This window comes from Odocoileus virginianus, chromosome 6, assembly GCF_023699985.2.
Source record: "Odocoileus virginianus isolate 20LAN1187 ecotype Illinois chromosome 6, Ovbor_1.2, whole genome shotgun sequence".
NCBI classification, from domain to species: domain Eukaryota; kingdom Metazoa; phylum Chordata; class Mammalia; order Artiodactyla; family Cervidae; genus Odocoileus; species Odocoileus virginianus.
The window spans coordinates 40,069,295-40,095,745 of NC_069679.1; the positions used below are offsets into that span (position 1 = coordinate 40,069,295).

Below are 26,451 nucleotides of genomic sequence, written 5' to 3' on the forward strand. Positions count from 1 at the left end.
GATGTAAGCTATTATATATGGAATGGATAGATGAACAAGGTCCTACCGTATAACAGAACTACATTTAATATCCTATGATAAACCATAACTGAAAAGAATATTAAAAGAATGAATATATCAATATATGTATAACTGAATCACCTTGCTGTACAGAAATTAATACAACATTGTAAAATTTAAAACTTTTTTTAAAGAGCTATGTACAATATATCTTTGAATGCCCAGAGTCCATCTCTTTACAAGACCATCAACCTTCTTAAACTAACAGCCGCTAACATTTGAGCACCTCCAAATACGTGCTTGACATACTTAGGACAACACTGTGAGGCAGATACCGTTTTTTTTGGCCACACCATGGCAAAACATGGGATCTTAATTTCTCTGATCAGGGATGGAACCTACACCCCCTGCATTGGATGCTGGACCACCAGGGAAGCCTCGAGGTAGATGCTCGTATCCCCATTTTACAGACACAGAAACAAGCACAGAGGTCACACAGCTGCAAGTACACTTTCACCCAAGCAACCCAGCTTTTCCAATACTGGGGTTCCATCATCTTGTCTAATTTCAGAGTTTTTATGACATTATGATTTCTACTTTTACAGCTTATTTCACATTTATAACACTTCAGTTTCAGGTGCCTGGTTGGCACATGAATATCTTAAAAGGTTTTTGGTTGTTTCTCTTTTAAGACATCCTGGAAGTATGAATTTCCTGAGTCAGGGTATTTTATTATTTAACTAAGCAAAATATGTAATAAAGAAGTTCTAAAATGTCTTTAGAATATGCCTATAAAAACCCATCCTTTCTTGATGAGAAGTTGGAGATCAAGCGTCCCTGGGAAATAACTGCTTTTCAGAGCCAGGAAATCTCCCTCTCATGGTCTCACTTCGTCACCATTCACACTGGTGACTAAGTGGGTCTAAGGCTGCCATGGGAACAAGCGTCACAAACTCAACAAGAGATATTTATAAAACTTTATACTAAGACAACATATAAAGACACCCAGTTCCTCTCAATGCTCGAAACTTACAGGTTTACTGTCAGGCAGCCTGCCCCCCATACCCCCCAGGGACAGGGGTCAGGGCAGTCTGCAGAGTCAGATAGCCCCCCCGGGTCAGGGCAGTCGCACGCCATAGCTGAGCACAGAGCCAGGCACCTATGGACCTCAGTGCTGCAGGAGGCAGCTCTTAACACATTCTAGGTTGAGGAAACCGCATTAAATGAGCTTACTGCAAAGCTTCTGAGCCTTTATGAATCTTACATGAGTTTGCAATGTTTCCCAAATGTATCTAACTCCTGTCCCTCAGAAAACCAATTACCATCTTGTTGAACTAGTAGTTTAGGAAGCTGTTGCTATAAGAGACCTTTTTCTTTTTCAGGTTAGTGGTTGGAGACTGAGAATGTACTCCCTCTTAGAAAACAGTATTAAATGTAATCAAATGCCCACCAAAGGGAAAAAAAAGTAAACCATAATGTAGTTAGAACAAACAAAAAAGCATCCTAAGTTTCACCTTTAACAGGATGTCACAGGCCTGCTTCCTTTTTCCAGCTGTGGCCCCTTGGCACTGCTATTCCTGGTCTCAACCCGTGCCTTCACGTGCCTTCGAGTGAAACACATTAAGAGGGTTACTTCTGGAAGCCATCACCCTAGTGGGCCAGGTGCTCCTGTACAGGAATTAGAGGATAGATAAGTATGATCTTGAAAGAGAATGTCATGGTTATTCTCCCATTTTAAATTTTCTATGATGAACCAATCCTCTTACATTCACAAAGTTTAGGAATAGGTAGTGAGTATTCACTGAAGCAAAGTTCTAGTTTTCTCTGAGAAAATGGTTTAAGTCTTCCCCATGTCTCCATATTACAATCATAACAGCTCGAAAAGAAATTAGACATAGAAAGGTTTCTGTTGACTTCTTCAGTGTAGAATACCCAAACACAAACACGCAGGATACCTTAAGAAAATCAATAGCTTTATTTTTCCTCAATATACATTTAGAAAACCGGTCTAAGAGGTTTCATGAGATAGACCAGACGACTATATACAAACTCAGGAATTCCAGATCAGCAAGACAAAGTGCACAGATGACACACTCTTCCCCAGGGCCCTGGAGCCTAGGACCGTCCCAGCAGAGGTGAGGCAAGCTCCTGGATGGCTTTTGAGTTCAACTGAGAAATCGTGCTGATCTTCAGGAGTTTGCTGCTCGCATACTTATTCTTGATGGCCTGCAGAAGTCATCTGCGATTAAGCACACGTCAGGAGCCCCCCACGACACCCCCAACCTCATACCTTATTCCTAGTCTAATTTACAAGTATCAAAGGGCCAGATCCACAATCTCCAAAGGGTATGATGATGCCAAACCACTAAAGTTCACAAGTGCTCTAGGCAGGGGTCCCCAACCTCTGGGACCTAATGCCTTATGATCTGAGGTGGAGCTGATGTAAAAATAATAGAAATAAAGTGCACAATGAATGTACTTGTGTTTGAGTCATCTCGAAACTATGCCCCCCATCCCATCCATGGAAAAATTGTCTTCTAGGAAACTGGTCCCTGGTGCTGAAAAGGTTGGTGACCACTGCTTTATGGCAATTTCCTGCCATGCCTAGGAATGGATAAAACCCAGCTGGTAGCACAGGTAATGGGGAACAAATGATTTCAAGGTCCAGAGAACAGGCTTTCTCTCATGAGGGGTGGAGGCAGGAGCTATTTATCATATCTAGCGCCATTGGGACATAACAGATTCACCAGCACTGGAGCAGTAACTGGCCATAAAGGTGAGCAGTAACTGGTGCTCAGGTCCCAAAGGACACTCTCAGGACCAAAAACACACTGCTTCCCTGGTGTGCTAAGTCATGCTGAAGCTACAAGGTAGGATGCACGCCACACCGTGAGGACACTCAGTATACATGCCTTGCTCTCGTCACCAGACCCTGGGTGAGCCCTGATATTCGGCATCACACAGGCACAGGACAGCACCCTATCTGGTTTCTCCTCTCAAGTGGGCCACACAGAGACAGATGCCAGCCCCCAGGACACTTCCTGAATGGGCTGCTTGCCTCGCCTCCTTCACCAGGCCTGCTGTTCAGGTGCAATGTAGTGTTAGTTGCTCAGTTGTGTCCAACTCTTTGCGACCCTATGGACTGTAGTTCACTAGGCTCCTCTGTCCATGGGACTCTCTAGGCAAGAATAGAGGATCTTCCCCACCCAGGGATTGAACCCACGTCACTTATGTCTCCCGCATTGGCAGGTGACTTCGTTACCACTAGTGCCACCTGGGAAGTCCCTCTCAGTCACTGTCCTAAAAGATGCTGGACAAAGACCCTGTGTGAGGTCACCCAAATACCCGAGGCTTCCACAGGGCCACTCAAGCTGGACCCTTACATGCCAGCCAGCATTCCCTGCTTGTGGTGCACCCTCCCCAGAAAGCTGGGTGGAACGTGGTTAATACACTGAACAGCTGCCTGGGGCTGGACACAGGGAGCCTGTCTACCTTCTTGTAAAGGCCGTCAGCTCTCAGGGTTTATCAGTATGCTCCAGCCCCTGGGCTACTAGAGATACATGTGTGAAACAGACTCACACACATGCCAAAGTATTTACATGAAGATGCAAACACATACGCACCTGTCCTCTCATACCCTGAACACATAACCTGGAGTCTGACCAGGTGCGGGAAGAGTATACTCACGGTGAACTTGGTCATGTTCTCGTTGACACGCACGACGTTTTTGGCCATGTGCCGCATGACCTCCAGCACCTCGCTCTCTGTGTAGCCGGTGTAATACTGCTGCTTTAAGTTCTGGAACACAACGCAAAGCGGCAGCGAGATGAAACCCCCTCTCCTTTAGGAGAGCACATCTTACATATGCTGACATTAGTGATGTAAAAGCTATAAAAATATCCTTCCCTGCTGGAAATTCAGCCTCAACCACTATCATGGTATCAGCAAAGCTGCCAGTAAACGCAGGATGACTCTGCCTCTGAGCTGGACTATGTTAAGATACTACAAAACTCTCAGCTCAATCAAATGGCGAAGGTCCCAAATAATTACGTTTTAAAGAAGGTTGCACAGGTAAGTAGGTTATTTCAACTAACAAAGCTTTCAGGCTTGCCTCTGTCACCACACTGAAAGGGGAAGGAAAGAGGGACACAGTATAAACAAGCCTAAAAGGGGTGACAGTAAGGGCACACCTCAGTCCCCTCTTAACCGCCCAGCCTGGCAGAGTCCAGTGGGGAGTTGGGAGCCCAGATATCCATATCCATGCTGGCAGTCAGGGAAAAAGGTTCAGGATTAAGAAACAAACTGGGGGACTTCCCTGGTGGTTCAGTGGTTAAGAATCCACCTGCTACAAAAATATACAATGGAAAAAAAGACAATCTCTTTAACAAGTGGTGCTGGGAAAACTGGTCAACCACCTGTGAAAGAATGAAACTAGAACACTTTCTAAACACCATACACAAAAATAAACTCAAAATGGATTAAAGATCTAAATGTAAGATCTTAGAGGAAAACATAGGCAGAACACTCTCTAACATAAATCACAGCAAGATCCTCTATGACCCACCTACCAAAGTAATGGAAATAAAAACAAAAATAAACAAATCAGACCTAATTTTAAAAGCTTTTGCACAATGAAGGAAACTATAATCAAGGTGAAAAGGCAGCCTTCAGAATGGGAGAAAATAATAGCAAACAAAACAATTGACAAAGAATTAATCTCCAAAATATACAAGTAGCTCTTTCAGCTCAACACCAGAAAAATAAACGACCCAATCAAAAAGTGGGCCCAAGAACTAAATAGATATTTCTCTAAAGAAGACATACAGATGACTAATAAGCACATGAAAAGATGCTCAACATCACTCATTATCAGAGAAATGCAAATCAAAACCACAGTGAGGTACCATCTCACGCCGGTCAGGATGGCCATCATCAAAACGTCTACAAACAATAAATGTTGGAAAGGGTGTGGAGAAAAAGGAGTCCTCTTACACTGTTGGTAGGAATGCAAACTGGTACAGTCACTATGGAGAATAGTCTGGAGATTCCTTAAAAAACTGGAAATAGAATAGCCATATGACCCAGCATTCCCTTGCTGGGCATACACCAAGGAAACCAGAATGAAAGAGACACATGTACCCCAATGTTCATTACAGCACTGTTTACAATAGCTAGGATATGGAAGCAACCTAGATGTCCACTGCAGATGAATGGATAAAGAGGTTGTGGTACATATACACAATGGAATATTACTCAGCTATAAAAAAGAACGCATTTGAGTCAGTTCTAATGAGATGGATAAAACTGAAGCCTATTATACAGGGTGAAGTAAGTCAGAAGCAGAAACACCAATATAGTATATTAACATATATATATAGAATTTAGAAAGATGGTAATGATGACCCTACATGCAAGACAGCAAAAGAGACACAGATGTAAAGAACAGACTTTTGGACTATGTGGGAGAAGGCGAGGGTGGGGTGATTTGAGAGAATAGCATTGAAACATGTATATTACCATATGTAAAACAGATGACCAGTGCAAGTTCAATACATGAAGCAGGGCACTCAAAGCTGGTGCTCTGGGACAACCCAGAAAGATGGGGTGGGAAGGGAGGTGGGAGGGGGGTTTAGGATGGGGGACACATGTATAACTGTGGCTGATTCATGTCCATGTATGGCAAAAACCACCACAATATTGTAAAGTAATTAGCCTCCAATTAAAATAAATTAATTTTTTTTAAAAAGAGAATCCACCTGCTAGCACTATTTACAATAGCTAGGACATGGAAGCAACCTAGATGTCCACCAACAGATGACTGGATAAAGAAGTTGTGGTACATATGTACAGTGGAAAACTACTCAGCCATAAAAAGGAAAGCATTTGAGTCAGTGCTAATGAGGTGGATGAACCTAGAGTCTATCATACAGAGTGAAGTAAGTCAAAAAGAGAAGAACAAAATATCGTATATTAACACATACATATGGAATCTAGAAAGATGGTAATGATGAACCTATCTGCAGGGCAGTGATGGAGAGGCAGACATAGAGAACAGACTTATGGACACAGGGGGAGGGGGAAGGAAAAGGTGGGACAAATGCAGAGAGCAGCATGGAAACATACACTGCCATATGTAAAATAGATAGCCAGTAGGAATTTGCTTTATGAACCAGGGAACTCAAACCAGGGCTCTGGGACAACCTAGAGGGGTGTGATGGGGACGGAGGTGGAAGGGAGGTTCAACAGGGAGGGGATATATGTATACCTGTGGCTGATTCATGTTGATGTATGGCAGAAACCAAGACAATACCATAAAGCAATTATCCTTCAATTAAAAAAAGAAAAAGGAATTCACCTGCTAATGCAGGGAACACGGGTTCAATCCCTGGTCCAGGAAGATTTCACATGCTGTGGGGCAACTAAGCCCATGCATTATAACAAGAAAAGCCACTGCAATAAGAAGCCCATGCATAGTGACTAGAAAGTAGCCCTGCTTGCCGCAACTAGAGAAAAACCCATGCTCAACCATGAAGACCTAGCACAGCCAATAATAAAGAAATTTTTTTTAAAAAATAAATAAACTGGGCCATAAGCAGCAATCTAAGCTATGAAACCCAGAAGAATTATGACTTCCCAGGACTCTCTTGGGGCTTCCCAGGTGGCACCAGTGGTAAAGAACACACCTGCCAATGCAGGAGACACAAGAGACGCAAGTTTGATCCCTGGGTCGGGAAGATCCCCTGGAGGGCGGCATGGCAACCCACTGCAGTATCCTTGCCTGGAGAATCCCATGGACAGAGGAGACTGGTGGGCTACAGCCTGTAGAGTTGCAAAAGAGCCAGACACGACCAAAGCAACTTGAGCACACAACGCACAGGGCTCCCTTGTTGGGCCCTCATCGTTAAGAACAAGAAAACCCACGGCACTCAGAAGCACGTGCACCCAGCCTCCCGGAGAATGCAATTTAAGCAAAAAACACAGCTGTTGACTGATAGTAAGACTTATTTTGCATGAAGATATGTAACCTGATGATTTCAGTTTGTGATAAAATTCTAAAAGCTAAAACATACCACTTTCATATGCACAATATAATTGGGAAAATAAACCACAATATAACCTTAATCCTAAAATAGTTTAAAGGAAAAAGGAAGTAAGAAGAGTGAATCTGATGTAACACACAGCTCCTGGCATTTTGATATCAACTCCCAGTAAGCAGGGAGGCCTACAGTTGACAGGTGTAGAGCCAAGGAAGCAGCTCTAGCTGACTAGACCGAGCCACTGGTACCAAGACCATGTGCCCTGCATGGACCGGGGCCTTTCTGTCTCCAATTTTGTGTGTGCTTTTTTTTGTTTTTTTTGCTTTAATTGGAGGAAAATTGCTTTACAATGTTTTGTTGGTTTCTGTTATACAACAGCATTAATAAACGCTCAGTCATGTCCGACTCTGCGACCCCACGACTGCAGCACGCCAGGCTTCCATGTTCCTCAGCATCTCCCAGAGTTTGCTCAAACTCATGTCATATATGCCCCTCTATTAAGCCTCCCTCCCACCTCCCCATCCTTGCCTCCTGTTTTTATGTCAAAAAATCTCAAATCTATAGAAAAACTGAAAGAATTCTGTATATTCTTTGTGCAGATTCATCAATTCTTAATATTTCACCACTTTCTCTCCTCTTCTCCTCCCCTGCCACTAACTCATAGCATCTGCAACTCACTTTCACATCGTTCAGCAAAAGTTGTATGTGATTTCTGAAGCCATCAAATGGCTGAACCGTGTGAAAGTGAGTTGTAGGACTTCCCTGGTGGTTCAGGAGTTATGAATCTGCCTACCAATACAAGGGATATAGGTTCAATCCCTGGTTCCAGGAAAATTCCACATGCTGTGGGGCAAATAAGCCCGTGTGCCACAACTATTGAGCCTGCGCTCTAGAGCCCACAAGTTGAAACTACTGAAATGTGCGCACCCTAGAACTGCAATGAGAAGCCTGCACACCACAACTATACAGTAGGCCCCACTCACAACTAGAGAAAGCCTGCATGCAGCAACAAGACCCAGTGTAGCCAAAAATAAATAAAAATAAATTATAAAAAAGGAAGTGAGTCGCAGACACCATGACACATCACCTCTAAATGTTTCACAAGTATCTCCTAAAAAGTATTGATATCTTCCTCCCAAGCCACAATAACTTTATCACATAAGAAACATCAACAGTTCCATAATATCATCTATTATACAGTCAATATTCAAATCTCTCCAATTGCTGCAAAAATATCTTTTACAGATTTTTTTTTTTAAATATATATCCAGGGTCCAATCAAGGTACACACAGTCCATTTATTTGGTTGTTGTTGTCTTTGGTGTTTAATTTCAAACTCCTATTTTCTTGGCTTTAAATGACACTTTTTTTTTGAAGGATCCAGGCCAGTTGGTTTGAGAATGTCCCACATTCTGGATTTGTCTGTTTCCTGATGGCTAGATTCATATCCACATTTTGGACATGAATTCTATATAGGGGAAAATGCATATTTCCTACTGCATGAGGAGGTCAAGTCAGGTTGTCAAAGATACAGGTTTTCTTCAGAATCACTATGCAACTGAGGGGTGATATTTAGAGAACAATAGGAATCTTGTTTTCCAAAATTATTTTACCTAATGCTTATATGCATCAATTGATGATCCTTGCTAGAATCAGTTATCACTGGGGGTTTAAAAATGGTGAGTTTCTATCTCTACCATTATTTCTAATTAGCTGGCTTTCTACTGAATTTTCTTTTTAACCCCCTCCCTTGGTCCTTATCTTCCTTCCTTCCTTTTTTATCATTATGGACTCATGCATTTTTTAATGTATTATAATCTATTGGATCATAATTCTTTTTAATGCTCAACTGTAGTCAGAAGGAACCCTTCCAAGCCAGTTTCTATGTCCTCTTTTGATGTAACCCCATTCATGTTTGAGAATTGGCTTGCTACCTGTTATAAACTGTTCTAGGCTCACCGTGTACTTCCCCTGCCATGGTTCTGAAATCAGATATTTCTCAAAGGAGCCCTAGGTTCCTAGTGGGTCATGCCTTGAGTATCCAAGATGTGAGCAGTAAGCATCTTCATTGCTACTGGGTTATCACTCTTTCTGGTCCTTTCATTATGAATTTATTGATATTTCTAAAAAAGAATTAATATTACAGGGTTTTCCTTTTGTTTTGAATTGTTAACAATATTTTATCTTCTTACAGTGAGAATTATCATCCTTAATAACATGAATGTTTATTTGCTTTGAGTGTTAGTCGCTCAGTCATGTCAAACTCTACACAATCCCATAGATGGTCTCCTCTGTCCATGGAATTCTCCAGGCAAGAATACTGGAGTGGGTTGCCATTCCCTTCTCCAGGGGATCTTACCGACCCAGAGATGGAACCTGGGTCTATGCATTGCAGGTAGACTCTTTACTGTCTCAGCCACCAAGGAAACTCTACGCTTATTTGCTTTATCCTACAACATAAATAGTTTCAGAATTATAAGAGACTACTATTAACCTCCTATTAACAGATGAGTAAAACTCCCAAGCAAGCTTTAAATATGTGACCTTTTATGGTCCTTTGTTTTGTTGACCTTCACATCCCACTATAGATGCATAGTCAGAATGCTGTGTTCAAAAGTTACCAGAATTAATTCTTCCCTCTGTTACCACTCTGAATATATAGTAACATTTTTTTTGCTTAATTCCAGTTCACGATTTGCATAGAATGTCAATATTGTTCAAAAGTCAAAAAAGTTACTCAAGCTAATAAAAAATTACAACCAGGAGTCCTGCTTCCCCACCCTCAACCTTCTACTCTGATACCCACACCCAGAGGTATCCATCTTCATTCATTTCCATTTTTATGTTTTTTGAAAAATGAGCAAATACAGCACACAAATACATATCCCCTATCTCTTACTTCCATTCCTTCTTATGTAAAATGTAAACTCTATCGACCGTGCAGAGGAACAGGTCCACCATGGTGCCCCAGCAATCTTGCACGTATCCATCACAGGTCACACAGACAGAGGCTGGAGCCACATGGATCTGCCTTGGCTTTATGATCTTGTGATAAGATGGGGTCTTATCACCTCCTGGGTTCGGCTAATGTGTTTGCTCTGCTGTTTGTGGACTCTAAAACTGCTTAATAGGAACCTCCCTGGTGGTCCAGTAGCTAAGACTCTGTGCTCCCAATGCAGGGGACCCCTCATCAGGGAACTAGATCCCACATGTGCAACTAAGACCTGGTGTAGCCAAATAAATAAGTGCTTTTTTTTTTAAATATAAATAAATAAAACTGTTCAGTGGTGGTCAAGAGTGGGCTCATCCACAAAAGCGCTCCTCTGACTCTCACTGCAGGCAACAGCCCCCTATGTTTCACTGCTATCCTTTTTGGCATCTGAAACAAGAACCCAGGGAGCAGCTGACATCTTTGACTACTTGAATGAACCTGAAAGGGGCTCAATTCATCTTTACCCATCTAAACAAGGTCAGGCCTTGGCCCTACTTTGTCTTATGTGCTTGACAACTTGCTTGTTTCACTTAACAAAATAACCCAGAAATCTTATGATATAATAAGATACTGTTGATACAGTAAGATACAACTGATATAAGTTCTTAGTGGCCTTCCTCACTCTTGAGGATGCTCTAACACAGTATGTGTAATATACCATGGCATAGTCACCCAGTCTCCACCTGCATCATTCCAGCGGCTCTTTTAAGCCTGTGGACTTTTAACGGCTGTTTCAAGGATAGCACTGTAAAAATGCTAATACATTTCATGTCAAGAGGCCCAAAAATATAGCTAATACATTTCTTCTTAAACTCAATACTCACCCATTTTCCTTGGCCTAGAACCTTCTGGGACAGGCAGGAAGCGGCTGCCGCCACCTTGGACGGGTGATAGTGCACCATGTCATAGTCAACGAGAGTCAGCTCCATCAAGTATTTGGCTAAAGTGTGCTGTTCAACATCAACCTACGAAAAAACAGGCGGAGGTGGAAAGAAGCACAGCTGTTATTATTCTCCTGCAAAATTCTGGGTGAAGACCTAAGAGCTCAAAGCCACTGAACTTTCTTTTCCTTCCCAGGCACTGCTCTGTTCCACAGCATGTTACAAACACAGAACATAGTCTTTTAAGAACTGACAAGTGTTAGGACTTATCTAAGAAATGCTTCTTATCAACTCATAAGCTTTCCTTTCATTGGATCATTTCTGGGATGAGACAACAAACAGCAAAATAAAGTCTCCTAGAGAACTGGAGACACTTACCTCCCCAGCTTTCGATGCTCGCCTTAAGAAATGTAGCGGCAACGGTCGACCCAGCTCAAATTTCAGTTCCTTCAAAATCAGAGTTTCCATTTCTCGAATTTGAGAACTGGTATAAGCATTGTCAGTGATGTAAACAAAGTCTTCGATGTTTGGAGAAAACATTTCCTCATACTTGGAAGCCAACAGCAGTGCCGTAATGCCAACCAGCTGAAGCTTCTTACGGGAAACTGGCTGAACCTAAAGAAGAAAAGTGTGTCAGAAGTCTTAGCCAAGGAGAATGGGGGCTCTGGGTGGAGGAAAGTGAGAGGAAACCAAATCCTGGGGAAGCCCACATCAGCCCTGCTCACACCTCTCTTTAGGCCCCAGAACCTCAGCACTGACCACAGTCACCACCACAGCCTGTGGCACCTGCCTGTCGTGGAGTGCTCGCTGTGTGCCAGGCACAGGGCTGAGATCCAATCATCTCATCACATCCTCACAAAAAACCTGGGCAGTACATATTTTTTCCCTCACAATTAGATGGCCTAAGAAGAGATGCAGACACCAGCCCAAGATCGGTCAATTGCTGACAGGGATGAATTAGCCTGATGACCAAGCTCCCAGGCAGTGCTCCGCTCGCATTGTCCTGGCTTGAGTGTCTGGGAAGCCCCGATGTGGCATTTGGCATGGTCTGAGTCACAATGAGGCCAACCGAAAAAGCAGGAGTTTAACAGGTGAGGAGGGCCCAGGAAGGGGTGCCTCAAGCGCTCCATTAATCCTCACCAAAAGTACACTCATTATTCAGCCTGAAGACCCTTCCAGAGATGCTTCCGTGTCAGAGGAGATCTAAATCTAGAGTGTAAGTGCTTCTCTTGACTTTTTTTTTTTAAACTAGGAATTTGCATGTTTTGCTTTAACTCTCAGTATTGAAAATCTGCCAAAAATATGACAATGCTTTCTATACCATTGAGGATTTTTGGACAATGAAAACCAATGGCTCTGTGGTTGCTTAGCATTTTGCAGACTCTCAGGGTCATTATTATCAACACAGTTATTACTGTATTGTTTGGGCAGCACTGTACTTGATCTACACCTATATTATAAATGTTGACTTCAAATAAATAAAACCTTGGGACTTCCCTGGTGGTCCAGTGGCTAAGACTCCAAACTCTCAATGCTGAGGGCCTGGGTTCAATCCTTGGTTGGGGAGCTAGACCCCACATGCTGCAACTAAGACCTGGTGCAGCCAAATAAATTAATTAAAAATAAATCAATAAATCCGTACCTGCAGGACTACCAGTTGGTAGATAACACACTAGAAGTTAAGGTCTGGCATTTCTTCTCAGTCAGTGTTCTTGCATTGCAGTTTGATATTTTGATGATTACTTCTGCCTCTCAGCTTCATTTCTTACCTTCCTCTATGCTTTAGACCTCAGACTCTGAGTATACTCCCCACACATACCTCCAACCCTTTTAAGAAAACTCTGTCTCCTCCCTCTTCTACAGTAATTCAATGCTACAACTGGCTGGAAACTATTAAGTTCTCTAGCCAAACTCTTCATTTTTCAGATAAGAGAGCTTAACACCAAAGAGTACTGAACTATGGAAATTGTGCAAGTGGGCCTAGAGAACCAGCCTCCAAAGGCACCACAGGCTTCAGATGGACTTTCAGACCATCTGCTGGTTTATCTCCTTCGATGAATGATTGTGGTGAGACAGCATCTCCTCTGGGCACTTTTCAGCAGGCTGACCTAACAGCAATGGTCAGCAATCCTGGAAGTGTGACACGCTTAAACTACCACCTTCCCTAGCACTTGAAGTCCTTTGGCATCTCATGAACTGGCCTTTGGTCTTTTCTTCTGTGAAGAGTCCCCAGAGCATGCTCACCTGTAAATATCGGTCCATGATGGCGACACACATGTACAGTGTTTCCTGCAGCAGCCTGAACTTGGAGTGCACTTGCACCAGCCAGTCCACCAGGATGGCACGCATGCGGCCGTTTATCTCTCTCCCATCTAGGAAATGCGGGCTTATGGACTGCAGCACCTGGTGGTGGAATTGAGAAGTTTACAAAGCTGACTTCGATGAATAAGGTCCTGCTGTAAAGCACAGGGAGCTATAGTCAATATCCTGTGATAAACCATCATGGAAAAGAAGACAAGAAAGAACATCTATGTATATATAACTCAGTCATTTTGCTATACAGCAATAATTAACACATTGTAATTCAACTATGCCTTCAATAAAAAATAAATTTTTAAGTTAAAAAAAAAAGCAAATTTCATTTCCTTCCCAGCTGTGTGGTACATTCCACACTGCTATGCAACCAAACCACGAAGGCCCCCTCACCTCAAGCTGCCTTAGATACTGGTAGATATCCTTCACATAGTCGCTGCAGAGCTGAGGGTTCTCCCAGTCCTCAGTATCAATATCCTCAATTTTGCAGAGCAAGGCATCAGAAAAAGCTTGGCAGAGGTTCTCTTCCTTCATGGAGATGTCCTGCGGTGTGGGAGAAGGACCCTGCATCCACAAGGGAAGGCACATGTATCACTACCTAAGGAGTACACTTGATCACAAATGTAGGGTCACTGGGTTTAAAAGCATCATATGCATTTTTATAAATAATAAAGCCCCAACAAATACATTTCAGAGTAAGAGGTGAATAATTCAAGTAGATGAAGTGTTTGGAGATAAACTCTTCTATTTAAAAATGGTCTCATCCTTCAGTTAAAAATGTACTTTAGGCAAAAAAAAAAAAAAAAAGCTCCAATTTCACTCAAAATGGAAACCCAGGCCCTCACAGTGTAGGCCCAGGTAGGGTCTATGGGCCCTACACGATCTGGCCCTTCCTTCTTCCCTTGCTAACCCATCTCTTACTTCCCTCCCCACTGTTTGCTCCTCACCAGCTTCCTGGTCAGGTCTCCCTCACCACAAGCAGGCTCCCTCTTCCCGGAAGGCTCAGTCCCTGTATCCACATGGGTAATTCCCTCAGATTCTTCTTCAAGTTTTGCTTAAGTGTTATCTTTTCAATTAGATTCATCCTATTTAAACTTACCATCTGTCTCTATAGCGCCCCCCCCCACCCCAACACACACTCATTTCATCTCTCTAGTGTTTTACCCAACAAATCTATAACCTCCTAATATACCACAGAGGAGAGGCCGGGGTGCCCTCTGCTCCTGGGTGACAGAACGGCCTCAGGGTGGCCAATGGCAGCAGTGAGGCAGGGGTGCCCCACTCCTGGGCGTCCTCCAGCATCAGTTCCAGCCTTTCCCAGAGCCCCTTGCTGGCGACTGCAGCAGGGCCTTTGCCTTGGCCCCCGGACGGCACACTGACCAACATTCAATGGCCAGTGAAGGTTTCACACTCCACGAGGACCAGCAGGGGGACAACCAGGGCCTGGGGCATGTCATCCAGCTACACGAAGTGGCTGAAGGGCATGTTCCTGCAAGTCAGGGCCTGACAAAATGCGGTCCACCAGAAAAGGGAATGGCAAATCACTTACTATTCCTGCCTTGAGAACCCCATGAACACTATGAAAAGGCAAAAAGACATGACAATGAAAGACGAGCCCTCCAGGTCAGTAGGTGTCCATTATGCTAACGGGGAAGAGCAGAGAAAACCGCTCCGAGAGAATGAAGAGGCTGAGCCAAAGGCGAACAATGCCCAGTTGTGAATGTGTCTGGTGGTGAAAGTAAGGTCTGATGCTGTAAAAAAACATTACATAGGAACCTGGAACGTTCAGTCCATGAATAGAGGTAAATTGGATGTGGTCAAACAGAAGATGGCAAAAGCGAATATCGACATTTTAGGAATCAGTGAACTAAAATGGACGGGAATGGACAAATTTAATACAGATGACCATTATATCTACTACTGTGGAAGAGAATCCCTTAGAAGAAATGGAGTAGCCCTCATAGTCAACAAAAGAGTCCAAAATGCAGTACTTGGGTGCAATCTCAAAAACAACAGAATGATCTCGGTTAATTTCCAAGATAAATCCTTCAATATCACAATAATCCAAGTCTAGGCCCCAACCACTAGTGCCGAAGCTGAACTATTTTATGAAGACCTACAAGACCTCCTAGACCTAACACCAAAAAAGATGTCCTTTATCATAGGGGACTGGAATGCAAAAGTAGGAAGTCAAGAGATATCTGGAGTAACACACAAGTTTAGCCCTGGAGTACAAAATGAAGCAGGGCTAACAGTTCTGCTAAGAGAATGCACTGATCATAGCAAACACCCTCTTCCAACAACACAAGAGAAAGCTCTACACAAGGACATAACCTGATGGTCAATACCAAACTCAGACTGATTCTATTCTTTGCAACCGAAGATGGAGAAGCTCTATACAGTCAGCAAAAAAAAAGACTGCGGGCTGACTATGACTCAGATCATCAGCTCCTTATTGCAAAATTCAGGCTCAATTTGAAGAAAGTAGGGAAAACTACTAGGCCATTCAGGTATGACCTAAATCAAATCCCTTATGATTATACAGTGGAGGTGACAAATAGATTCAAGAGACTAAATCTGACAGACTACCTGAAGAACTATGGATGGAAATTCATACCATTGTACAGGAGTGGTGATTAAAACCATCCCCAAGAAAAAGAAATGGCAAGAAGGCAAAGTGGTTGCCTCAGGAGGTCTTACAAATAGCTGAGAAAAGAAGAGAAGCAAAAGGCAAAGGAGGAAAGGAAAGATATACACATCCAAATGCAGAGTTCCAAAGAATAGCAAGGAGAGATAAGAAAGTCTTCCTAAATGAACAATGCAAAGAAACAGAGGAAAACAACAGAATGGGAAAAACTAGAGATGTCTTCAAGAAAATTAGAGATCCCAAAGGAACATTTCATGCAAAGATGGATACTACAAAGGACAGAAATGGTATACACCTAACAGAAGCATAAGATATTAAGAAGAGGTGGCAAGAATACACAGAAGAACTGTATGAAGAAGGTCTTAATGATCCAGATAACCACAATGGTGTGATCACTCACCTAGAGCCAGACATCCTGGAATGGGAAGTCAAGTGGGCCCTAGGAAGCATCACTACGAACAAAGCTAGTGGAGGTGATGGAATTCTAGCTGAACTATTTCTAATCCTAAGAGATGATGCTGTGAAAATGCTGTACTCAATATGCTAGCAAATTTGGAAAACTCAGAAGTGGCCACAGGACTGGAAATAGTTTTCATTCCAAACCCAAAGAAGAGCAATGCCAAAGAATGTTCAAACTATTACACAATTGCACTTATTTCACTTGCTAGTAAGGTAATGCTCAAAATCTTTCATGCTGGGCTTCAACGATAAGTGAATTGAGAACTTCCAGATGTTCAAGCTGAATTTAGAAAAGAGAAGAACCAGAAACCAAACTGCCAACATCCATTGGATCACAAAAAAAAGGGAATTCCAAAAAAAATCTACTGCTGCGTCATTGACTACACTAAAGCCTTTGACTGTGTAGATCACAACAAACTGTGGAAAATTCTTAAAGAGATGGGAATACCAGACCACCTTACCTGCCTCCTCAGAAACCTGTATGCAGGTCAAGAAGCAAGTTAGAACTGGACATGGAACAACAGAGTGGTTCAACTTGGGAAAGGAGTACCTCAGGGCTGTATATTGTCACCCTGCTTATTTAACTTATATGCAGAGTAAACCATATGAAATGCCAGGTTGGATAAAGCACAAGCTGGAATCAAGATTGTGGGGAGAAATATCAACCACCTCAGATATGCAGATGATAGCACACTAATGGCATAAAGTGAAGAGGAACTAAAGAGCTTTTTTCTTTTTTTAAGAGATTTTTGATGATGGTGAAAGAGGAGAATGAAAAAGTTGGCTTAAAACACAACATTCAAAAAACTAAGATTATGGCATCTAGTCCCATCACTTCATGGCAAATAGAGATGGAAAAAAGTGGAAACAGTGACAGATTTTATTTTCTTGGGCTTCAAAATCATTGCAGACAGTGACTGCAGACAGAAAATTAAAACACATGCTCCTTGTAAGAATAGCTATGACAAACCTAGACAGTGTATTAAAAAGCAGACACATCACTTTGCCAACAAAGGTCCGTACAGTCAAAGCTATGGTTTTTCCAACAGTCATGTACGTATGTGAGAGCTGGACGATAAAGAAGGCTGAGGGCCGAAGAACTGATGCTTTCAAACTGTGGTGCTGGAGAAGATTCTTGAAAGTCCCTTGGACAGCAAGGTGATCAAACCAGTCGATCCTAAAGGATCAACCCTGAATATTCATTGGAAGGATTGATGCTGAAGCTCCAATACTTTGGTCACCTGATAAGAACAGCCAACTCATTGGAAAAGACCCTGATGCTGGGAAAGATTGAGGGCAAAAGGAGAAGGGGGCAACAGAGGATGAGATGGTTGGATGGTATTACTGACTCAATGGATATGAGTTTCAGCAAAATCAGGGAGATGGGAAGGACAAAGAAGCCTGGTGTGCTGCAGTTCGTGGGATCAAGAGAGTCAGACACCACTTAGCGATTGAACAACAATGTATCACAGACTTTGTTTACATATGATGCACATTATTTTCTACTTCTACCAGAAGGTAAGCTCTATAACCTTACATTTATTCAAACTGGTTTTGTCCACTAAAGTATCTCAAATACCTATATCATCCCTGACACATTTTTGTTGGCATGGTTACTCAGTCATGTCTGTTTCTTTGCCACTCACTAGACTATACCACTGGCCTCCTCTGTCCATGGTATTTCCTAGGCAAGAATACTGGACTGGGTTTCCATTTCCTTCTCCAGAGGATCTTCCTGACCCAGGGATTGAACCCTGTGTCTTATGTCTCCTGGTAGGTGGATTTTTTTTACCACTGCTAGACCTGGGAAGGCCCCCTGACATACAGTAGGTGTTCAGTAAACATTTATTGAGTGAAAGAAACTTAGACACCTAGGTTCAGAGATTTCTCGAGCTGATAGTTCACTTTGGCAGTGCCCTTTTGAGCAAGCGTGATGTTTTCTTTTGATCAACTAATTTATTCTAAATTGAGAAATTGTTTGACAAAGAAAAAGCAGGAAAGCACATTCCAGCCTATTAATAAAACAGGAGGAAGCAAAGGCTGAGCAAGTAGACATCCAGTATTTTATTTTCTTATCCTGACTGGGTGATTATAACAAAAATCACACAAATTAAAATTGTATGGAGTTAAAACAAGCAAAGCCTGGTAGGCTACTGTCCATGGGGTCACAAAGAATCGGACATGACTGAGAGACTTCACTCACTTCACTTTAGTAATGAAGCATAAATAAACCATTAATTTTTTCTTTTTTCTAAAGAATAAGAGGTACTTCTCAAAGTATAGCCTAGGACTGCTAGGCTGTAAGAATATATATTAACATAATAAAATATAGAAAGAGAGAAGGCAGAATAATAAACAAATTTAACTTACATAATAGCTCAACGATTACAGTTTCCAGTCTTAGAGAAGAAAACAGTAACAACCACAGGATATGGAGTAATTCAAACCATGCCCTTTCCTCTTAAACAAAAGGTCTTGAATTGAGGAAGGGCCAGGTGAGCAAGAGGTATACAGGTATACCTCAACTACTCAAGAATTTAAGAACTACTAGAAGGAATAAGAAAAGCTACCTGAGGTCCTAGGGAGAAACCTAGGAAGGCCTTCAGAGACCACAGAACTCATCAAGTAGGCAAAGGTACATGAGTACAAAGTCCCAGGGGAAGCCAAGAAATAAAGGCAAGTCTGGGGACTGAGCATTGACTTGAGAATGGAGGGGTAATGTATGAGGTGACAGAAAAGGACTGGAAAGGTGAGTGAGAACCTGGCTAGGGAGTTTAGATTTTATCCAAAGGGAAGTGAATCCCCTGAAGGCACTGAGCAAGAGTGACTAGAATCAGATGTGCATTTTAACAAGTATGTGCAGCTTCAGTTTAAGGTTTCCTTTTTAGGGATAATCATCATTACTCTCCTCAGGAGGGTCAATAAGTACCAGGAAGCCTGGTTTAAGAAGACAGAAGTATACTACAAAGCTACAGGCATCAAGACAGTATGGTATTGGTACAAAAACAGAAATACAGATCAGTGGAACAGGATAGAAAGTGTAGAGGTAAACCCACGCACCCATGGGCACCTTATTGTTGACAAAGGAGTCAAGAATATACAATGAGAAAAAGATAGCCTCTTCAACACACGGTGCTGGGAAACTGGACAGATACATATAAAAAAATGAAATTAGAATACTTCCTAACACCATACACAAAGATAAACACAAAATAGATTATAAAGACCTAAATGTAAGACCAGAAAATGTAAAAATCTTAAGAGGTAGACATAGGCAGTACACTCTGACATAAATCACCAGCAAGATCCTCTCTGACTCACTTCCTAGACTAATGGAAATAAAAATATACAAATGGGACCTAATTTAACTTACAAGCTTTTGCACAGCAAAGGAAATAAACAAGATGAAATGACAACCCTCAGAATGAGAAAAAATAATTTTAAACAAAGCAACTGACAAAAAATTTATCTCCAAAATATACAAGCAGCTCCTGCAGCTCCATATCAGAAAAACAAACAACACAATCAGAAAATGGGCGGAAGACCTTCTTTGGAGACATTTCTCCAAAGGAGACATACAAATGACCAACAAACATGAAAAAAATGAAAAGATGCTCTCAACATCGCTCATTATTAGAGAACTACAAATCAAACCACAATGAGGCACCATCTCACACTAGTCAGAATGGCCATCATCAAAAAATCTACAAATAATAAATACTGGAGAGGATGTGGAGAAAAGGGATCCCTCTTGCACTGTTGGTGGGAAGGTAAATTGATACAGGCACCATGGAGAACAGTATGGAGATTCCTTTAAAAACTAGAAATAAGACTACTGTGTGACCCAGCAATCCCACTACTGGGCATATACCCTGAGGAAACCAAAATTCAAAATGACATGTATACCCCAGTGTTCACTACAGCTCTATTTATTAATACAATAAACAGGACATGAAAACAACCTAGATATCCATTGATAGATGAATGGATAAATAAGCTGTGGTACATATATACAATGGAATTATACTCAGCCATATAAGGAATGAATTTGAGTCAGTTGAACTGAGATGGACAAACCTAGAGCCTGTTATACACAGTGAAATAAGTCAGAAAGAGAAAAACAAAGATCACATATTAAGGCATAAATATGGAATCTAGAAAAATGGTACTAATGCACTTATCTGCAGGGCAGGAACAGACACAGACGTAGAGAACAGACTTGTGGACACAGCAGGGGAACAGAGAGGACAGGACAAACTGAGAGAGGAGCATTGAAATATACACATCACCACGTGTGAAAAAGAAGGCTAGTGGGAAAGTGCTGCATGACCGAGGGAGCCCAAGCCCGTGGTCTGTAACAGCCTCCAGGGTGGGAGTGAGGTGCGAGGAGGAGGGGATATATGTACACTCATGGCTGATTCAGCTGTTGTACAGCAGAAACCAACAACACATCGCAAAGCAATTATCATCAGTTAAAAACAAACAAAAATAAAATTTAAAGACGATGACAGAGGTATGTGCTTCAGATGCCTTAGCAGCTTGAATATTCACCTGTGTCTACTCAGAAGCATACCTAAGTTTAGCCATATCCAAAAGCCACCAGGGTAAGACAAGGATAATTGCTCTGGGCCTTAATTTAGAATTTCTTGAAAGCATTCCTTTTGGACTCCAACATAATTGAATTATTATAAAATCCTTTCTAAGATCTCGCTTGCCTGTGGAGATAATAACCTAAGTTCTGTGAGCCAACTGTGCACTGGCCAAACTGTCCGGTGTCTGCTGCATGCAAAGAGAACATGCATCAACTAGGTGTCCAACACAAAAGTGGTCCTAGAACAAAAGCTTCACATTAGATTGATGAATGAGTTCTGTGAGTTGTCAGAAACAACTGAAAAGTAGGCTCAGAAACAATAAAGTTGTGAGACTGCTGAACTTGAGACGTGCTTCTTTGGTAAAGGATGTGCGGAGCGTGAAAAAAGGCTACCGGAGTTCTCCCAGCACCAACATTTAATGAGTTGGGTTTGTTAAGAGAGCAGATTAATATACATATGCAGGGCTTCCCTGGTGGTCCAGTGGTTAAGAATCCGCCTGCCAGTGCAGGGGATGTGGGTCAACTCCTGGTTGGCAAACTAAGATCCCACATGTCAGGGGGGAACTAAGCCTGCCCGCCACAACTAGAGAGTCTGTGCGCAACAATAAAGGATCCCACAAGCCACAACTAAGACCCAATGCAGCCAAATAGATAAAAATATAAATATGCAAATATATAGGTATTTACACAAGTTTTGTTGAAACAGAGTTCTTTTTTTAAATTATTCTTTACTTAGCTGTGCTAGGACTTTGTTGTGTGGGTTCTTCTCTTGCTGCAGGAGTTAGGGCTGCTCTCTAGCTGCAGTGCTCAGGCTTCTCACTGTGGGGGCTTCTCTCATCGCTGGTGCACAGGCTTAGTTGCTCGGCATCACGTGAGATCCTCCCGGCCCAGGAATCGAACCCCCACATCCTGCATTAGCAGGAGGATTCTTCACCACTGAGCCACCAGCGAAGCCCCAGGGTTCTTTTATTTACTAGATTTATAATAGATAATGTCAACTCAGTGCAATAGGAAGGACTCCAAGAAAAACTGTTGACTTCAGTCAGAGAGTTCGTGATTTGCAGCAGTGACTGTATATACACGCATACACAAGCATACTCAGTGGTAGAAAGGCAAAGTCAGTTACTGAGATTACCTTTAGGGAATGCAATGGAGTGGAATTTTGAGGGTGGGGAGAATAGTAAAAATGAACTGACCCTTTATTCAATGCACTCTACTGTGTCTGAATTGTCTTGCTTGCTTATGCCTGTTTCTTGTATAATTAAAAATAAAAGATGCTTATTTTAATATGAATAGTCATGCTCATTTCCTTTTATATATAGTTTTTGTTTTAGGGAAAGTTAGACCATAAAAGACTCTTATCCTTGAATAATGACTATCACTACATTTAGCGTTTCAAGCAAATTTATAAATCTAAAACCACGTCAGAATTTCTAGCTGCCACTCCCCAGTACGTCTCCTAAGATTGCATCTGCCTCTGCTACAACATATTACAGCACACACCTTCACTTTGATATTCGGGTTTGATTGGGAGCCTCCTGGGAACAGAAAGCTGGTTCACTCACCTTGTTTTCCCAGTGCCCAGCAAACAAGAGACTAGTAAAAAGCCTGTTTCCTTCCTTCAAACTACTGTTTGCCAAAGCCTCATGAGTCAGCAAAAACAGTTTTCTCCCCAAATTTCAGGATTAACTACTCTAGTGCTTAAGGGTCTCACTCCTCCATTCCAAGCAGTATACCCAAAAGATTCCTTCTGAATACAGGATGATGTCCTTGAAAGGAGTTCTGGGACATCTCAGCATGTTGAGGTTGTTTCTTAGCACCCACTTAGACACTGGTAAATGGGCGGGCACTTAGGAGAGATCTAGGCTTATTCAAGACACCCATCAGCCCTTGCTTAGGAAACTGCAGTGCCTTCTAACATGTCCCTTCCATGGTCACCCTACACCGCTTTCATCACGTCTCTCCTCCTCCAAACTTTCCATATATTCTGCCTAGTAGATATAACCCAAATTCCAAGGCCTTCAAATCCAACTGCAATCTTCTGTCCAACTTTTTGCCTGCCTCCTCACACAAACCTTCTGACCCAACTTAGACTTGCTGACTCTTTGCCCTGAAGGACATAACTTACAGATCTATTCCCTCTGGTGCCTTGATTCCTATTGCTGCTTTGTTTCCACCTTTCCTATCAGCTTTCCTCTATCCTTAAAAATCCCGCTTACTTCCGCAAGTTTGCTTGACCACTCCATCCCCCATGATTCTCTCCCTCCTTTAGATGGGACACTGCATTCAATCATCCATTGCCTGTGGGTACCAAGCATCACGCCGTCAGATTACATATTTAATTTTCAGGTACAAATGCCCCTTCTAGATAAGTCTCCTCAAGGCAAGATATCTAAACACAGCCTTAACACAACTGGATGTGTGTAGTAAGTATTCAACCTATTTCTCCAATATGTCCAATGTTTTACTGAAAAATTTCAAGCAAACAATTACATAAATATCTTGAGCTAGAAAGAGTAGTCATTGTTGTATTATCAGCACTTACAACAGTGCTTGCTTCACTGTAATTATATGACTTTGTGTAATCTATGAATGAGAGCATGCATGAACTAGAGGGCAGTGGAAGATGAATAGGCCAGTTGGTCCACTAGCATTCTAACTTTAATTGAACTGACCAGTCATGGAGACTACAATCTCTCAACACCATCCTGGCATTACTTTGTTCTTCCATGACAGAAAGTCTCAGAATTGTAAGCTTTCACCACCTTCGTAGGCAAGTTCATTCTTATAGTGAATTATTTTTAATAAAATCTATCAAATTTTCTTCTGCTATCACAAAATTTATTTATGTATTAAGATATTTAACTTTGTTACTCAAGGTCATGACATTATGTTAAGGTACCATTACTACAAAGATGTACATTTTCTACACTGTTGTCTTAAAGCAGAGCTCCTGCTATCAATGTTCTTCAAAAGCAGCAGTGATGATAAAGGTGCCCTTACACCATAGCCCCAAACTGGCTACTCTGTTAAGTATGCTTGTAAATTCAGAACTTCCTACCTTTGGCGCCAACACATCCATCTGCACTGGTTTCACAGAAGCAGTCGGTTTTGGGTGCTTGTTAACATTTGTTGTTTTGGTGGGTGGAACAGGTACTTTAGTGTTCTGGGCTTTCTGAAATGAAAAGGAAATGTGAAGAGGGCAAGACAGCCTGTGTTGCCACTGAGTGCTCTATAGGATCAGCCTAGTATGCAGAGGTGCAGCCCTCACAGTCGTTACCTTAGCTACTTGTATGGCTCGGGTTGTAACCCGATTTCCAATTTCTTCTAAAACTGCCCGCCTGATAGTCACATGACTTTTAGGTTTAGAATTAACTCCTGTGTCATTATTCTCTAAATCGGCAGACACCTAAAAAAAAAAAAAAGGAAAAAATATTACTGAAAGTTGAGATAATTTACAATATTTTGCTGATGTCAGATCCTCAGGTTCAGAATTGATTTGGCAATGCGGAATCTACTGAGGTCTATCTGCAAGAGGGAAAAGGTAAATTTTAGGAAGTCTAAAAATGCTACTTTCAATTTATAACACCACTCTAAATTAGGCAAATACACTCATTCACTTTTTTTTTTTAATCCCACTAAGAGCTTCACAGATAAGTGGCTATTTACTATATGGACGCTATATAAGAATGGCATCTATTTAAAAAACTTCCTGGACAGAGATGAGTAACAAGTGCAATTAAGATACAAAATTAAAAAGCTGTTTAAAAGCCAGATGTTTAAAACCTAAAATAGGTTTTGATTCTACAAATAAGAAGTGCTCAGACTGGGAACATCTTTAAAGACAGCATTTTAGCTGTGAGGGGACCACAGCGTGTAAGCTCTCTTTTATTAGGGATATTTAGAAAGAAAAGTTTTCATGGATAAAATAGTTTTATCTCAAATTCAGAGAAAGTGTGAATTGTGTGAAATAAAAATTGTTAGCTGACCTTTAACATGCATTAGACAGAATGCACTTAGAAACAAAAACTTGTTAGTAAAAACAAAAAAAGTTTTACATAGAAAAGTTTATTTTATTATATGTGATAAACATTTCAGGAGAAAAAAACAGCATGTACCATTCTTGATAATCTGGGGTCCTAATCTTAACATATTTTCCAACAGAGGGTTTAAATGGACCTACCAGAATAGACAGATGGGCAGGGGAAAATGCAAGCCTTACCTGAATAGAGGGGAATTTGACTATGAAAGCACTTTATGGGGTAGTTTAGACAAAATTACTCATCAGTTTGAGTCAGATTCACAAAAGGGTTACAGTTAAATACAGAATGTATTCAACTTATTAGGATCCTCAAACGTCACACTGTTCAAGTCACTGCCAATTTTAAAAAGTGTTTGAAATTTCCTGTGGGTTGAAGTGGTAATCTAGGTCAATCTATCTGGAAGGGGAAATCGGCAGCTCTTAACAAGCCTACAGCCAGGAGGATGGAGATCAGGTGTGTCAAGGCCCTCTAATTTTCAGCAAGGGAAAAAGCAGATCCAGGTACGATTCAAATCCACAGAAAAAAATCCAAAATACCATTAAAACTTTGTTTTTTGCAAAGATGAAATAAATGAATTTGGACCTTCTCTCAGTCTGCCATATGGCTCCAAATAATATCTCTATTACACTTGAGTAAAGGAAATTATTTTAAAGGGACAAGCCCATACATTGGCGAAATTAGCCTTGTAAGACTTCGTGTGCAGAAATAAACAAGAAACGCATACAAAGTGAAATGTGCAAACATTTGAAAAATAGCCGTAGCTGTTGCTTGATTAAACATTTGAAATACTTTTCAGCCTGCGGAATTTCTTCGTCCTTCTCCCTTTCCCCACCGCTGATTCCTTAGCTGGCAAGGACTGAAAGAGGAAGAAAACCCCAAGGAGCTGTATTTAGATAACTCTCTTAACAACAAAGCGCTCTCGGGGACCGCTTGCCCAGTCCTAGGCCCAGCGCTCCAGGGACTCACTTGACAAGTGCCAGGCCCGAGGCGCTTTCCTACTCCCCTCGCCCCGCGGAAGGGACGGCCAGGCCAGGAGCCAGGACCCGGAGAGCGGAAGCAAGGCAGGGAGAAGTCAGCCGGCGGGGATAGGCCTCAGGGCCGGCCAGGCCCCAAGGCCCAGGCCGCCCGCAGGAAGAGGAAAGCGGCGCAGGTTGGGACGAAGTTCGAAGCCGAGGAGAAAGAGAAGCGAAAGGCGGCGGAGCAGGCAGCGCGGCCGGGCCCAGGCCCGTGCGGAGGGTCGCCGGCCCACTCACCGTCGGGCGTCGGAGCAGCGCCATGAGGAAACGGACAGGCAAGAGTGCCAGCCCCGCCCAGGGAAGGACGCGGACTGGACACAGAGCACTAGCTTCCGCCGCGCCGTTAGGGCTGCGCTCCGGACCCGCAAGCTGGGGATCTTCGAAGAAGTCGACTAGTTCCAGGATTCAAATACCGCGCCGCTCGCGCCCCCATTGGGCGGCCCTACGTACGACGCGCTCTTCCCATTGGCTA

General features: G+C 42.2%; 1 protein-coding gene across 1 annotated transcript; it reads right to left on the reverse strand.

Moving 5' to 3' along the window:
• Nucleotides 1–1,952: 1,952 nt before the first annotated feature.
• CCNB2 (cyclin B2) lies at nucleotides 1,953–26,398 on the reverse strand. Its single transcript, XM_020875175.2, has 9 exons — nucleotides 26,217–26,398; nucleotides 24,201–24,329; nucleotides 23,982–24,095; nucleotides 13,617–13,787; nucleotides 13,155–13,313; nucleotides 11,289–11,525; nucleotides 10,854–10,994; nucleotides 3,688–3,798; nucleotides 1,953–2,226 (listed from the first exon to the last, which is right to left on the reverse strand). Exons 1-9 carry the CDS (start codon nucleotides 26,238–26,240, stop codon nucleotides 2,116–2,118), a joined length of 1,197 nt encoding a protein of 398 aa, XP_020730834.1. The 5' UTR covers nucleotides 26,241–26,398; the 3' UTR covers nucleotides 1,953–2,115.
• Nucleotides 26,399–26,451: the final 53 nt, after the last annotated feature.

Coding starts and splice junctions, on each gene's coding strand:
- CCNB2 (XM_020875175.2), bottom strand. CDS start 26,240: ATGGCGCTGCTCCGACGCCCGACG. Junction 24,330..26,216: donor CGCTGCTCCGACGCCCGACG/GTGAGTGGGCCG, acceptor TTTTTTTTTTAG/GTGTCTGCCGATTTAGAGAA. Junction 13,788..23,981: donor TGGATGTGTTGGCGCCAAAG/GTAGGAAGTTCT, acceptor TTGTGGATGCAG/GGTCCTTCTCCCACACCGCA.